The following is a 15,085-nucleotide window of genomic DNA, read 5'->3' as shown; positions in this document are numbered from 1 at the left end:
CACATTCACATAGCTCTAGGATTTCATCATTGTATTATTTGCATCTCCAATGATGAAAAGGTTCTTTCAGGAACCTATTATTTAATTGTAGTATGCTGTTTTCTTTTTCCATTACATGAAGATAATAAAACTTTAAAACCAACGTATATAAATTTCATACAAGTTAAGCCAAAGGGAGGAGAAAGTTGTATGCAAGTTCACTAAAATGAAGTAATTTAAGGGTCGTTGTATGCTTGTTTATCGAAATTTGATGATTAAAAAAGTCACTACCGTTTTTAAGAAATCATAAAAACTAATTTTGAGCAATATTATCAAAACAATCCATCAACTTCATCTAGAAAGCAACTTATCCCATAATTATAATGACATCAGAATATCACTCAAAATTAAAAGCTTAAACTCCTAAAGGTGGAAGCATGGTACTTCAGGTCTCCATAGAATGTTGAATTAAGTCTAAAACTTGCAGTTACAAAGCAGGAAAGTCATTATACCAGAAATAAATTTTAGTATACATTATCTATAAATGCTAATGTAAATAGCATTCATCGGCCTATAACTTGTATCAACCAAGTGAAAAAGGCAATGAAAAGGAAAAATCCAATATGCTTTTTCCAATGAAACAGTTATCTGACATCTGATACAAGCATTCTGTGATATCTCTCAATACTTCCAAGAAGAGCCACCAAGTCTAATAACCTCTTCCCCACTATTATCCCTTCTAGGAATTCTTTCCATGTTGGCAGCTCCTTTACTATCACCTAAATCACCGTACAAATCTTTAAGTTTAGCTAGATTACTTGATGCAGAAGTCTTCTTACTTCCATCTCTTTGTGGACTAGAACGTGAGTCGTATCGTGTGGTGCCAAGTTGGCTCTGACTTCGGCTCCTGCTCCTACTTCTACTCCGACTCCTACTACGATGGTGCCTACTGCCATTGCCAATATTGTCATAATCTCGGCTACTTTCTCTCTCTGCATACTTAGACCTCTTATCATAATCATAACTCCTTTCTCGGTCCCTATCCCTCCTGGTTCTGTCCCTCTCATAATCTCTATCCCGGTCACGATCCCTGTATCTTTCAGCATCACGGTCCTTGTTTCTATCCCGGTCATAATATCTGTCCCTATCACGTTCCCGGTCCCTTTCACGGTCCCTGTCCCTTTCTCGGTCCCGGTCCCTGGAGCGTGACCGCTCCCTGTCCCTATCCCTTTCAGGATATTCACGGCTCTGACTGCGATGATTACTAGGAGATCTTCTTATGTCATCGGTGCCATTTTTTTCATGAGGAAGAGGTACTGTACGACGAATGGGCGAAGAATCCCTTGTGGAGGCTCGATGTGGCGCACGCTGGCCAAAAGAGACTGAAAGGGCGGCTTTCACAGAAGGTGGTCTACGAGCAGTGTCATCAGAACCGTGACGGGTGGTTTCCCCTGTTGTACCACAATGTGTAGTAGGGAGCTTCATCTTTTCCAGATTTGCCACAACCTGACGCATTACAGGAACTGGGATGCGAGGGAAAAGTGTGTCGAAGTAGTACTGCACAAATAGAACAAATGTGCTTATGCAAATTAAATTACAAGGAATGAAGGGTAAATCATCTGGGCATTCAACTTTGTCAAGAATGACAGTTAATCATAAAAAATCAAACAAATAGAACACAAGAAATGACAACTACCAGAAGATAACCCTAAGAAACAGTAAGTATTGATGTAAATACTAAAATATCATGAAAATAAGGTTGGGACGAACAAGACTGCGTACATATGCTGACAGCATAAAAGGCTGAACCAAAATTCATGAGAAAGATAAATAAAGCAATCGTGAAGTCAATCCATATTCCATACGTAACCAACAAATTATCAACCAGATAAACAATATCCTCAGAAATAGTATTTATTATGGAAGCATATGAGCAGCGTACTATAAGCATTTAAAATTCTCTCCAGAATCTCTTCTTGCATATGAAAAGATAATCTGTTTTTTCAGTTAAGATCTCAAAGAAACGATTAAGCTTCATAAGGGATTAGTGGATGGCGCTAAAATTTGCAGGGGAAACAAAGATGCAAAATTAATGACACCAAGGACAAATATCAGCTCAACCTCAAAGAAAAGGAAATACAATTAGAGAAGTAAAAAAGACTGGATGATGCCCGAGACCGGAAAATCCTATTTTGGTCACTAAGTAAAATATACACCGGCTATTAATCTCCTCCCATAATTTATCAAATTTGAGAATCCAATGAACAATATTATACTTGATTCTTGATTTTTAAGAATAAAAGAAAGACACAGTTTCTCCTTTGGTCTTTCCATCTAATTTAACCTTCTTTTTCTGTCTCCCAAAGTCTAACAATTTGATCACTCAAGTTCAGGTTCCCAATATTAGTGTCCGTTTGACCAGGACTAAAATAAGTTCTATTCTAAAGCAGATATATGATTAAATGCACTATGTAGTTATTTTAGAAAAGAAAAAAGATTCTTCTGAACTAGTATACTTATGAGAAAATAATGGTAAGTGCAAAAGGTTTATGTCCAAAGATCTTGAAAGACTGAAAGCACCTCATACTGTTACTCCAAAATATGTGAAGATGAGGAACATATCTGCATTTGCATTCTTGTGATGCACCTGGATTCTGGTAGTCGAGCTCTGAAGAGAGAATTCTCAATTTAACTAGTCAAATACTTGAGTCAAATGATTATTTTCCCTAGCCTTATAAGTCATTACAATTAAAAATCTCTATATCAAGCGGTCAGGACATAGAATGCCATTATCATGAAAATACATTTATTGTCTACAATCAAAATTAAAAGCATGAGCCCAAATAACTTAAACCAGAAAGCATGCTCTCATATAGAGATAACGAACCTGTCCAAGGAGCAAATCACGGATATATACACCCATTGTAGTCATCCGTCCATTAGATCCAGGAGAAAATTCCTGAAATAGCACATCCTAAATTAGTTTTGAATAAAGCATCATAACTTCATGAGTAAAAATTAACATGTTGCCTAAGAGAGGACTTTCAAATGCTATCACAAGAATAGTCCCTCCATCCCTAATCATAAGACATATGTTTCATATTTCTTTATCCCTTGATATAAGATTATTTTCAAACTTCCACGTGCATTCATAATTTTGTTATAAAAATACCCCTATTTTGTCATATAACTTGTATCAATAATTGCAGGGGTAATCATGAAAAATAACAAACATTGTTTAAAAATTTATTGCTACAACTACTTTTCTTAATACTCGTGAACTTTGTAAGCACTAAGCAGGTCTTCTAATAAGGGATGGAGGGAGAATTAAAATAAAGTACGAAGAAAAAGATGATAGCTCAAGAACTTAATAAACAACATTGGATGATAGACATTCAAAGCGATAGATATCATAACCATGTCAGCATACCTCATCATCTTTTGCATATGGCTCAAACCAGCTCCACAGAGTCTTCGGATCAGCATAATATCTCAGATAGAGAAATCCGACCTATAAACAATACAAGGAATTAATACAGATCATCAGATAAATGGATAGGCGGGGAAACGATAAGAATGTTAACATATGCCTAAAAGCTAAAACTAAAAAAGGTGGAACATCTGCGTAAACAACAGAGTATAACCTCTTTATTTTGATGTCAAGCAGACTGCAATTAAACCATCTTGTGTCTCATAAAAGATAACACAATACATGAGATCAAGATAAAAGAATACATGATGCAAAGCATTCCTAACTTCATGAAAATTAGATATAAAAGAAAAGACCTGGAATTTGATTATTACAAATGCATAAATTCATATCAATCACAACAAAGTTAAATTTACCTAGTTGTGGTTTAAAAGACGTGAATTTTTGCTACAACACATAAGATAAAACTAAATGACTAAAATGAACAGCCAACTGAAGGCCAGATATCTGGAAATATAATAACCAGAGACAAAAACATGGATATTGTTGGATCAAGCACCAAACATACTACAAAAATAGAGCTATTAAATAATCAAACTGGATTTCAACTGAGGACTACCAACAAGGCAACAACCCGGGGCTAATGCAGATTGCAAATTGAATAATAAGCAGGAAGTGGGAAAGTCAAACCAACAGCCACACTCTCTAAAATATCAACCACAGGACACAGCTTAAAGCAGCCATGTGCATACAGATTGGAGGGAAGTGTCAAATGAATGAAAGAAGAGGTCCTCCTCGAGCTTGGGTCTTAAGATTTCAAGGGGGCTCAACTGAGTTTTTTCCTTTCAGAAATGGGCAACCTGGCCTCTTGGGACCAAGATGGATCAAAGCGATAAGATCTCAGCAAATTAAGTTTTCTGGAATGATTAAGATCATAGCAAAAAGCAAAAGTCATGGAAGTATACAATCCAATTATCTATCCCATGATTTTGACTACCTTGTTTTTAACGATTCAACAAAATCCACAAACACACTAAGCCCAAGCTTTGTTATGATATTTCAAGATGTATTATACAGCAAACAAGTAAATCATATACAAGATGGATAATTGTTAAGGTAAGTATAAATTCAACGGTTCCTAAACTTCGTACAAAATGGTGAAAAAGATATACATACGCAAACTAACAAAAATAACATGCACAAACACACGCACACCCTTCATTGTTACAAACCTCTACATACCGCTCTTATGTAAGGAGAATCCGGATGCTTCAGTAGCCCGTGCATCTGCTTGACAGTCAGCTTCATCGTGAAAAACTTGTAAAGAAGACAGAAAGCAGTTGAAGGACCGCGACAGTTCCCCGTCATCCATGGTTCCACATGATCAACTTGATTGTATATCTCATCAATAACTTCATGATACGTTTTTAATCGATAAAGCTCCTTGAAATAATCAGATGACAGAATGTTCATGCAAAGGACTTTCTCTAGCAAGGACTCAATTGGCCTGCCAGAAGTCTGTATCTCCATGATTGAGTCCCTAAATGTATTATCACTCTCACTCCAACAGTCACAATTTCAAAAATGTCAACTCTCAGTAAAATTATGAAATCAAAACCCCATTCCTACAACAAATAAAAAAACAGAAAAATGAAAATTCAAAACAACAATAGTAACAATGATAGAACAAGCATAAAAAAACAAACTTTACTGTTTGATTTCAATCACAAAACACACCCTTTAAAAAGGGATAAATAAAGCTACTTATCATTAAGCATAAAGTTCAAAGAAAATTAATAAGGTACAATTGGACAAATTAAGCACTTCAAAAATTATTTTTTTCTCTTATGCTTAAATTTCACATATTACATTAAAACAATTCCACTCAGAAAGATCAAAGTTCAGCACTTGTACCAGTAATTCGATAAATATAATAATTCACTATGAAAAAAAAAATAAATAGATAGATGAAATAAGCTACTTAATGAAACTATGTTGAACATGTAAATAGAAATCAAAAAGTAGAAAGAGGCAATAGAAGGGGCACGTGAAAAACCCTAGAACGAAACAAAAAACGAAATTGGGGGAAAAACCCCTTTTGAATTGGAATTGGGTAGAAATTGATTGAAATTGTGAATTTTGGGAGTTGCAAGAGAAGAAAAACGTATGAAGGAGTTGGAAAAAGGGAAGAATACGAACCAATTACAGAAAGAGGAGAGAAGATTGAAGCGCGATTATGAACCCTAGCTTGTTTTTTTTGGTTCTGAGGCTTAGGTTTGGGCAAAAAACACAAACGCGTATCTGAAAGAGAAATATATTACAGTGTCTGTTTTTATGTTTAAATAAAAAATAAAATAAAATAAAAACCTGATTCGGTTATATCCGGTTCGAACCGGCCCAACTCACAAACGTTGTATCTTTTTTTATTTTTATTTTTTTATATGTAGAAAATAATATCTCTTTTTTTTATTTTTATTTTTCTAGATAATTTTTGTCTTTTTTCTTCATCTTGTACCAAAAAAAATGTTTGTTTTTTTGAACAAAATAGGAGTATTATTATAGCTGGAAAATAATTCACGATAATAGAAAAGTTAGTAATAAGTTGTAACAAAAAAAAAAAAAAAAGAAAGTTGTACCGTAAAATGAATAAAACGATAGTATTATAGATATCTCAAAATTTGTTTTTAGTTCATACAAAAATTTCAACGAATTTTTGTCCTTAAATTTTTTTATTATAATTTTTTGTATCCGCTTTTGAGTCAACTAATATGTATCTTTCAAAATTGTTAGCATCTTTGACCGTATTGTTACGGCTAGAATCCTTGTTTGTGCTCCAACCGTTGTTGTTGATTTGGTAATTGTTGATCCGATTTAAACTTGGTTAACATCATTCTCTTTTTGATCGATTATATACATTCTAAGTTTCAAATATATTTACACTTATCACTTTTTTCTTATCACTTTTAATACATTTCTATTTCCAACAAATGACGAGGAATCTATTGTATCTCACTTAGTTAATTTATACAAATAACTCTATGTCTAGCAATTAGATTTCAGAGGTGATTATATTTCGATTCCTTTGGGTAAAAAAAACTATCTCTAGCACTTTCTAAATCATCAAAAGATTTTTTTTGGTTACAAGGCTAATCAAAACAAAACAAAAAACAAACAGAAAAAAGAAAAGGGAACTATTCTCTAAGGTAGAAAGTTTCAGTCGCGTCGCTTCAAAGAATGTCAAAGCAACCTTCGGGGGGAGATGCATGAATCGTGAGATCAAAATCTGAAGAAGCTCCAAGCTTGACTAAGAAATCCGCACAATTGTTTCTCTCTCTGAGAGTGTGGCAAAGAGTAATGTTCCTTTGAGATATCAACTCTTTGATGTCTTGAATCAACACGACATAAACATGATATTTGATATTGGGACCTTTAAATCATCAAAAGATTAATTTCAAAGTTTAAAATCGGAAAAATATTAAGCGTAGAAATAAATCACAATAAAATACTTTCTTTTTTTGAAAACTTGTTATCCGGCCCTAGGACCGACTAATCCAATTGGACCAATCACATTGCCCACTTGCGGGGCTCAATTTAAAGCCAGAGTTTTTTTTTTTTTTCTTTTTTTCTGTATGGACAATCACAATAAAATACTGAAACAAAGATTATATATAATCATTCAGATTAATTATTTACATCAAAATCCTAGCTAACTAAACATAATCTCTAACACAGAAATTTAGGTACAAACACTCATAGTAAAGAAATGAGATGGAGTTGCATCCAATGCTTGAGAATCAAGACCAAATGCTCTCCAATGGTGGAAAACTTTATTCTCTATGCTTTCTCTTTTGTAATTCTAGTTCTATGATACAAGAGATAAATGAAAAAATCATTTTAAAATCTATTTATATTAAATCAAAAGGTGCGCATTCGCTTTGCGAAATAGGCTTTGCTTAGATGGATGTTGAGGGAAATGCCACGTTATCTTGAAGTTCACTGAACTGCTTAGATTCGTTTAGCGAAATATTGCTCGCTTAGCAAATCTGCTGATGTAACAGCCCTGATACATTCTGAAACTCTTTGCTGCCGCTCGCTTAGCTAATTGTCTTGATTTCCAAATTCAAACCATTCTGACTTGGCTTGCTACTGGCTCGCTTAGCAAAGTGATCTACCTTGAAACTGTGATCCTTTCTGACTTGTCTCGCTGGGCTCACTTAGCAAGTATTCTCAGACTTAGAGATTATGCTAAGCTCATAATCCATTTGGCTCCAAAATCCTACAAAAATGATAGTAGAAATTAGGTGAAAGTAGCTAAACTAACTAAATTACCGATAAAAACTAATATTTACAAATAGGTGGATTTTTCATTCAAATACTAACTTGTAAACCAAGTCAATAAGTGTCTAAAATGTATATCTAAAATCATCGATTTTTGGCACTTATCAGGATTCAATGATCCTATCCTTTGTCCAATCTAGTGTTGTACCAAGAGAAAACCCTTTTGTTCTCTCCATAAAACCCTAGTGTTGGCTGCAAAATCCTTATTTTTTTTCCACACTCTATCTTTTTTGAGTGCACCAACCTATATTTATAGAAAATATAAATTTTTGTTTTGAAATATATCCAGTTTAAAAACAAACAAAATCTTACAGAAATTGATTTTAAGGGAATCTTCACATCACGCCTCACATAAATGCGCATGTGTGTTTGTACACACTCTCAGTTCTTATTTTTAAATCTCAACCCTCATCTAATATGCTGAATGAGAGTGTGTTTAAAAATGGATGATAGGGAGATTTAATGGTAGAGATTATATGACCACTCTTTTTTTTTTCCAACACGAGAAGATCCACTCCTCTAGTTGTCATACAACAGGAATCACTTGTAAATTTCTGTGTCAAGTTACATTCAAAATCACCCTCAGTCTAATTATTTCTACAACGTAGCATTTTAAAGTCTCAAGTTACATTCACTGATGCCTAAGATATTAATTCAATAACTATCACCAGTATACAATCTAGCTTTCAAATAAAACAGAGACAAATTCTTAGTACTTAGCAAAGCAAAGTAGTCATGCTTAATAATTAGCATTGCTAGAAAAATAGATCAAATAATTATTTGATAAAAGACAAGAATAATGTTTTCCGTTGAGGTTTCATGATTTTTCAAGAAATGTGAATGTTTGGAATGAAGGTGGAAGTAGTTAAATCACATTGAAACGTGAGAAGCCAGAGGGAAATGACGCACAGTCACACCTATTCCCAAATATACACTAAATAACCTCAATGAAAATGTGGAAATGGGCAGAGGGAAACTCAGCCTACCATCTATTTGATTAGTAGATGAACAAAAAGGGAAATCTTACTAAGCTAAGATAATGTAGTGGTTGGAGTGGTTTGTAATTGATTAAATCACTGTTACATATTGTTTCTTTTTTCTGTTGTTTGGGTGGACTGAGTACCGCTTGTACTTCATCTCATAGTGGAGATGTAGTACTATTTGTGCTTGTAATCCATTTTTATCTATAATATATCTTTTTTTGCTGCTCAAAGAAAAGAACAAAAAGGGAAATAAGAAATGGGATACTAAAGAATAATTCCAGGGGTTCAATTCAACATGTCATATGCAGACTGCAGTTGAACTGTTCAGTAATTCAAAATAATTGCTTATGCTTATCCACAATAATCCAAAGATTCAAGTTACTTATGACTGGTCACATAAGTTAAACAAACAAGGGCAAGTAAATTGATTGTGATAATCAAACAGCTTTTGTTGTTAATCAAGGTGTTAAACTCGCCAGCAGAGAACCCTGGTTTAGATCAGCACTAAAAGTAAAAAAAAAAAAAAAACAGAGAATTATATGTGGATTTGTATTTTGATTTTCAAATTATGTAGTAGGATAAAAATAGTATTTGCAATCATTATTGGCTTATGAATAGATGATTTGAATAGTTACTTTCTAATGAGAAATTTAAAACGAGAAATAAAATCCCTATATTATTTTCTACTTTATTATGGCATAATAATTCATCCATCATTGTATCATATAGAACACAAATGAAGAAATGAGAGAAATCCTTAACTGGAGTGAGAGCACCTCGCAATGAGAGAAATCCTTAACTGGAGCGAGAGCACCTCGCAATCCAGAAGCGTGCAAGAAAATAGTCAACAACTAACAATGGAAAGGGAGAAGATAGAATATGGTATTGACTATTGAGTTATGTTGTGTATGAGAATAACAAGTCATTCCTATTTTTTTAGTAACAAATTTTAGAATTTTGTTGTCTCTCATTCCTTATTTTGTTCCATCCCACGACTAGAAACCAAACCCTAGTATGAATACATGACTACCACAATATATACAGGTTTGATATATGAAGAAGCCCTGTGATTTTACCAACCTGGAGAGTCTCCATCAGAATTAGAGTCTTATTCAATTTCGCTTCTAACGTCATATTCAGTTTCACCTTCACTTCCAACGTCATATTCAGTTTCACCTTCACTTCCAACGTCATATTCAGTTTCACTTTCATCTTCAGAATTTTCTTCCGAGTCGAAATTGAATCTCATAACTCGTCGAAATTTCCTATTGCAATGTTTATAGGCATATTTAATAGCCTGTAATAACGACTCACTCTGCTCAATCTCTCCATATTCCAATAGACGATGAATCTTTTTCACACCTTCAACCATGCCAGCTTTTCCATAACAAACTACCAGATTAATATGAGTTACGATGTCTGGTTCCACGCGCTTATCCCGCATTTTCATGTATATATTCAGCGCCTTCTCAAAATATCCAGCTGAAGTATATACATAGATTGCCACATTATAGGCAGCAGAGTCAAGATTTTCAACCTCGGATTCTAAGAGTGTTTGACAAGATTCAAGTGCCAAAGCATGCATACCAAGTAAAGAGTACATAGCAGTGTAGGTTGCTTGCAAAGCGTAAGGTTTCCCCTCTTGGTAACATGACTCTAACTGTACAATTGCTTCAGTAGGAAACTCTCCCTTCTTTAGTATAGTCAATAACAGATTAAAAGTTCTACCATTTAGCAAAATCTTCTTAGATATCATCTCACGTAGTAATTCGACGCACTCGTGATATTGCTTATTAACTGCGTAACATATAAGTACCTTGTTATATGAAACACAATCATTCAGCAAACCTAACAGTTTCATCTCCTCTGCTATCTTGATGGCCTCGTCAATCAGGCCGACATCTTTATAAAGATCCATAATTATTTCGTATGAAGTACTGTTTGTGCAGCCCGTCTCTTTCAAATTTTCGAAAGTCTGCTTGGCTTCGGATACCAAGCCGAGTTCTGCAAAGGCCGTAATCATACTGTTAGATGCAACTAAATCGAGACTTCCTTCCATGTTCTGCATCTGCTCGTAGATGGACTTTACTCCTTCCAAGTCACCAACCTTAGAATAAGACTTTAGGAGTGTCGATAACACGACTAGATTTGCTGATAATCCAGATTCTTTCATCAAATGGAAATATTGAAGTGCCTCATCAAGACTACCATGTTCTGCAAATCCATTTATTATAGATCCATACACAACCTCATTTGGTTTTACACCGGCTCTTAGCATTTCCTGGTACACATCAACTGCCTCGGAAAGCTGACCAAGACGAGCATAGCATCCTATAACAGCAGAAAAAGTTTTACAATTTGGCTTAAACCCCATTTCCAGCATTTCAACAGTGAGGCTCCTTGCTTGGTCCACTAAATCAGCACCAGATAACATTTGAATAATAGAACGATATGTATTATCATTAGGCCAAACTCCTTGATTCTTCATTTCTTCAAACAGAGAAACGGCTTTGTCATAAAGTTTTGCTTTGCCATATGCTTTGATCATGACATTGAACTCTACAATATCCCTCTTCTGTAGTTGTGCCATGTCCCTTTTCCTATAAAACATACTCTCCGCTTCGGCCCAATATCCCTTCTCAGCAAAAGCATCCATAATTGAAGCACATATCTTGGATGACGGTTCCCAATTCATTTGAAACTTTTCAAGCAAGTCATTTGCTTTATCAAGATCTCCTGCATTAACATACATCTTCACAATATCGAGAAGAGAACGCTCATTAATGGAAACAGAAGATTTCTCCATTTCATCAATCACAGCTTCCACAACCTGAACCATATTCTCCGTGCATAAAACACCAAAAAGAGCTATGTATGTTACAACATTTGGGACGAGCCCAGCCTCTTCAATCCTTCTGTAACAAGAAACAGCAGCATCAATATTGCCCGCATTAGCATACAAAGACAACAAAATGTTATAAGTTCTCGTATTAGGGGATATACCCTTCTCTTCCATTTTAACAAGCAAAGATTCAGCTTCCAACAAATTGCCATGCCTTCCACTAATAGAGATCATAGTATTAAAAGTGCAACTATCCAATGCCACTCCAGATTTCATCATATCAACGAAGACATCAGCAGCATCTTGGAGTCGTCCAGCCTTGCCGTACAAATCTATCAAGGTATTGTAAGTGAATGTACTTAGAGGATTCTGATTCTCTATATCATTAGAATCTCGAATACCTCCACCTATCTTAAAGAGCTCAGTGGAAAGAAACTGCTTTAAACTAATAGGCACCGATGATTTAGAACCATCAGCAGTAGTAAACGCCGAAGAAGTATCAAAATCAAGATCATCCAAGTCAACTTTCCCACCATGCCAATTCTTGTAAAACCTATCAGCCCTATCAAACTCCCTAACTTCCTTCAAAACCTTAACAACAGTACTCATGGTAACCTCATCAGGGAAAAATCCTCTCATCATCATATGCTTAATCCACAAAAGAGCCTCTTTCGCAAGACCCGCTTTACCATAACAATCAACAAGCATACTATAAGTATTATTTGTAGGCAAAACATTGTTTTTCGCCATATCTATCCAACAAAGCCTCAATTCGTCCCATTGTTGAGCCCTACCAAGAATCCTAAGCACAACATTATAATGAATTGCATTATGAACATAACCTTCCTTAGATTTAAACCACTTAAAAGCCCTAACAGCACGTTCCCAATTTTCCTGTAATCTTAGAATAACAGTAATTTCTTTTAAACTCAGATTCTCACCAAACAACTCAAGAGTATCTTCAACATCATCAGACAAAGCCAAAGACTTCACAATCGTTGTTACAACACTTTCTTTATCTTCTTTTTTCCCCTCTGTGTTGTTGTTAATAAAAGAAGAAGCTTTAGTGGGTAAATGTGGAGTATTTGAAAGGAAACAAGTAAGACGGGGATAAACCCATCTTGGATTAAGCATTGGAAATGGACCCAAGAGGGGTTTTGTGAAAATGGTGGTAACAAATTTTGAAGAAGAAGAAGAAGAAGAAGAAGATGAAAGAGAAGAAGAACTTACAGGGAATTTATCTGCACACGACATGTTTGATAGTTTGTCGAAGTGAAATTGTGGTGTTTTTGAGAAGTAGGGTGTAAGAAGAAGGGTTTAAGGGTGAATGAATGAAAGATGTGTGAGGGGTGGCAGTTGCACCAATTTTTGGTGCTAATTACAGATTAGATATTTCTCTAATGTCGACGATATTTGATATTTCATTTTTAGTCATTCACCAATCTGACCACCAGTCACCACCATCATATAAGAAGTAAAAAAAAATAAAAAAAATCTCACCATCATAGTGTAAATATTAAACTAGCAAGCAAATGGAGTGCAATATGCGGCACTCTAAATAGAATGAAATTAAAAGAAACAAATACAAAAAATGGCAGTGAAAAAAAAAATCGCTAGTTATTAGAACAAAATATATTATTGGAAAGACCGAAATTTAAACCTATCTCTACTCTTTGACAAAAAGGGGTGGTGAAACACGATTGAGAGATCTATCTCTACTCTTTCTCTTTTGGTACCCTCTATGCCCTTTCTCTGCCGGTTGCTGTTTATTGTTGTCAATAAAAGAAAGAAAAAAAAAGATGAAAATTTACACAAATATCCTTGTGTATGTGTATGATAATCGTGTAACAATATTATTTATGTTTTATTTTATCATTATTTATGTTATATTATCATTGAAAAAATAGTTTTTTTTTTTTTTCGATAAAGACAACTTATTAATAGTTTGTTTGGTAAAATTAAATTATAAGCTAGTTAATACCTGAAAAGTTAGCTTTTAGCTGATAACTGATAGCTGAAAAATTAGTATAATGAAATTAAAGTGTTTGGTAAATTTAGTTTTTGTAATAAAAAAAATGACATAAAAGTACATTGTTATTTTATGTGAGTGAATAGTTGTTTTTGTGAGTGTGTAGTTTTTTTATTAAAAAAAATTAAAATTATAAGGTTAAAATTAGAATAAGAGTGTGTTTGGCCTAGCTTTTTTTAGAGCTTATGCAAACAGCTTATGTAATTTTTATAAATTATTATAAGTTTGTCAAGGTAGTTTATGATAAAATAGCTTATAAAATTACAATTTTCATTAGTGTGAACTTATAAAATAGCATAAAACCTAGTTGGGCGTAAATTTGGTATTTATTAATTAAATACAATTGGTGGGTCCAAACTTCATTTGAAGGTTATGTTGTCAAAATAAACCTTTAAATATTGTTTCGAAACTTCAAGTGTGTCGAAGCGAAAAGGAGTTTCGAAGGCGTCGAAGCTTGGTTCCTGAGTGGCAATTCGCCAAAAGGCGCGTCGAAAAGGTGAAGTAGATTGAAGGATCAGTTGGTTCAGGCCCAAAGAACCAACAACGGCCCAATAGAGAATTGGCGCGCACTGAAGAAAGGAGATTCCAACGTGGAGAACGTGGGTGTACGTGGCAAAGCGAGGAGCGTCAAGATGATCGAGGAGCAATTATCATTTTGCCATAGTATATATAGTAGTTTTTCGCTAGGAATCGAGATCACAAAATTTTATACAAAACTTTCTCTGAAAATTCTAAGTACTCAGCGATCGAACGAACGGAATTCTGAAGAGAAGATGTATGTTTTGTGAACCATTTTTACTTTGTAATTGCTTTTAATTCAATGCAATTTATTTTCCAGCAATGTTATTTTGCTTTACTTGATATCTTTTCATGAAACTGCTGTTTCGAGGCGATTCGAACTAGCATTTCCTTTTATTATTTGCACAAGATTTAATTCTTATGTGTTTGTTGAACTTTTTGACGAACATTCAAATATTTTTCTAAGCAAACAAAACACAAAATTGTCCTGAGATTTACTAGTTGATCTCTCGAGTTTAAATACTTAAACTAGCGGTTGTTTACCACATTCCAACGTAAACAATTGCATAAGCCATTTGCATAAGCTCTAAAAAAAGTTGGGCCAAACGAGCCCTTATTCTAATTTTAACGTTATTATTTTAATCCTTTTTAATAAAAAAAACTACACACTCACAAAAACAACCACTCACTCACATAAAATAATAATGTACTTTTATGTCATTTCTTTGTTACAAAAACTAAATTTACCAAACACTTTAATTTCACTCTACTAATTTTTCAGCTATTAACTATCTTATAGTTTAATTTTACAAAACAGAGCCTAGACTATTAATAAGTTGTCTTCATCATCAACAAAAAAAATGTCGGTAATGAAAATGTAGGTGTTTACCCCCTTTTTCCTTTTGTTAATTTGAAATTGAATGAGTTGTTTATAGCTTTTTTGAGATACTATAGTATTAGAATTT

The 15,085-nt window shown here is 34.1% G+C and overlaps 2 protein-coding genes across 9 annotated transcripts; both read right to left on the bottom strand.

The window, feature by feature from the left end:
- Positions 1-488: 488 nt before the first annotated feature.
- On the bottom strand, positions 489-5,751 carry LOC123881709 (pre-mRNA splicing factor SR-like 1). Of its 4 annotated transcripts, XM_045930440.1 has the most exons (6): positions 5,609-5,751; positions 4,652-5,034; positions 3,410-3,490; positions 2,867-2,938; positions 2,560-2,647; positions 1,402-1,536 (listed from the first exon to the last, which is right to left on the bottom strand). In XM_045930440.1, the coding sequence occupies exons 2-5, from the start codon at positions 4,937-4,939 to the stop codon at positions 2,561-2,563; spliced, it is 528 nt and encodes a 175-aa protein (XP_045786396.1). In that variant the 5' UTR covers positions 4,940-5,034; positions 5,609-5,751; the 3' UTR covers positions 1,402-1,536; position 2,560. The 4 variants fall into 4 exon arrangements, 2 of the variants coding, with proteins under 2 accessions (XP_045786395.1, XP_045786396.1); XM_045930439.1 differs by lacking the exon at positions 2,560-2,647 and having other exon boundaries at positions 489-1,536; XR_006799569.1 differs by lacking the exon at positions 2,560-2,647 and having other exon boundaries at positions 1,467-1,536; positions 4,642-5,034.
- Positions 5,752-6,897: 1,146 nt separating this feature from the next.
- LOC123923196 (pentatricopeptide repeat-containing protein At1g73710) lies at positions 6,898-13,326 on the bottom strand. Of its 5 annotated transcripts, none has more exons than XM_045975866.1 (3): positions 12,803-13,326; positions 9,811-12,606; positions 7,013-7,685 (listed from the first exon to the last, which is right to left on the bottom strand). In XM_045975866.1, exon 2 carries the CDS (start codon positions 12,320-12,322, stop codon positions 9,839-9,841), a length of 2,484 nt encoding a protein of 827 aa, XP_045831822.1. In that variant the 5' UTR covers positions 12,323-12,606; positions 12,803-13,326; the 3' UTR covers positions 7,013-7,685; positions 9,811-9,838. The 5 variants fall into 5 exon arrangements, 3 of the variants coding, with proteins under 3 accessions (XP_045831820.1, XP_045831822.1, XP_045831821.1); XR_006814326.1 differs by having other exon boundaries at positions 7,023-7,685; positions 9,493-9,906; positions 9,937-12,987; XM_045975865.1 differs by having other exon boundaries at positions 7,024-7,685; positions 9,811-9,906; positions 9,937-12,987.
- Between the last annotated feature and the right edge of the window lie 1,759 nt (positions 13,327-15,085).

Source organism: Trifolium pratense, linkage group LG4 (assembly GCF_020283565.1).
Source record: "Trifolium pratense cultivar HEN17-A07 linkage group LG4, ARS_RC_1.1, whole genome shotgun sequence".
Taxonomy (NCBI): Eukaryota; Viridiplantae; Streptophyta; class Magnoliopsida; order Fabales; family Fabaceae; genus Trifolium; species Trifolium pratense.
Note: the sequence above shows the minus strand (reverse complement) of the source record. Positions and strands in the feature narration are given on the sequence as shown.

Excerpts from the sequence above, each read along its gene's own strand:
- LOC123923196 (XM_045975864.1), bottom strand. The coding sequence starts at position 12,826 with ATGTCGTGTGCAGATAAATTCCCTGTAAGTTCTTCTTCTCTTTCATCT.
- LOC123881709 (XM_045930439.1), bottom strand. The coding sequence starts at position 4,939 with ATGGAGATACAGACTTCTGGCAGGCCAATTGAGTCCTTGCTAGAGAAA. Across the intron at positions 3,491-4,651 it reads ATTCTCCTTACATAAGAGCG|GTCGGATTTCTCTATCTGAG; the intron begins GTATGTAGAGGT and ends TATTGTTTATAG. Across the intron at positions 2,939-3,409 it reads CATATGCAAAAGATGATGAG|GAATTTTCTCCTGGATCTAA; the intron begins GTATGCTGACAT and ends GTGCTATTTCAG.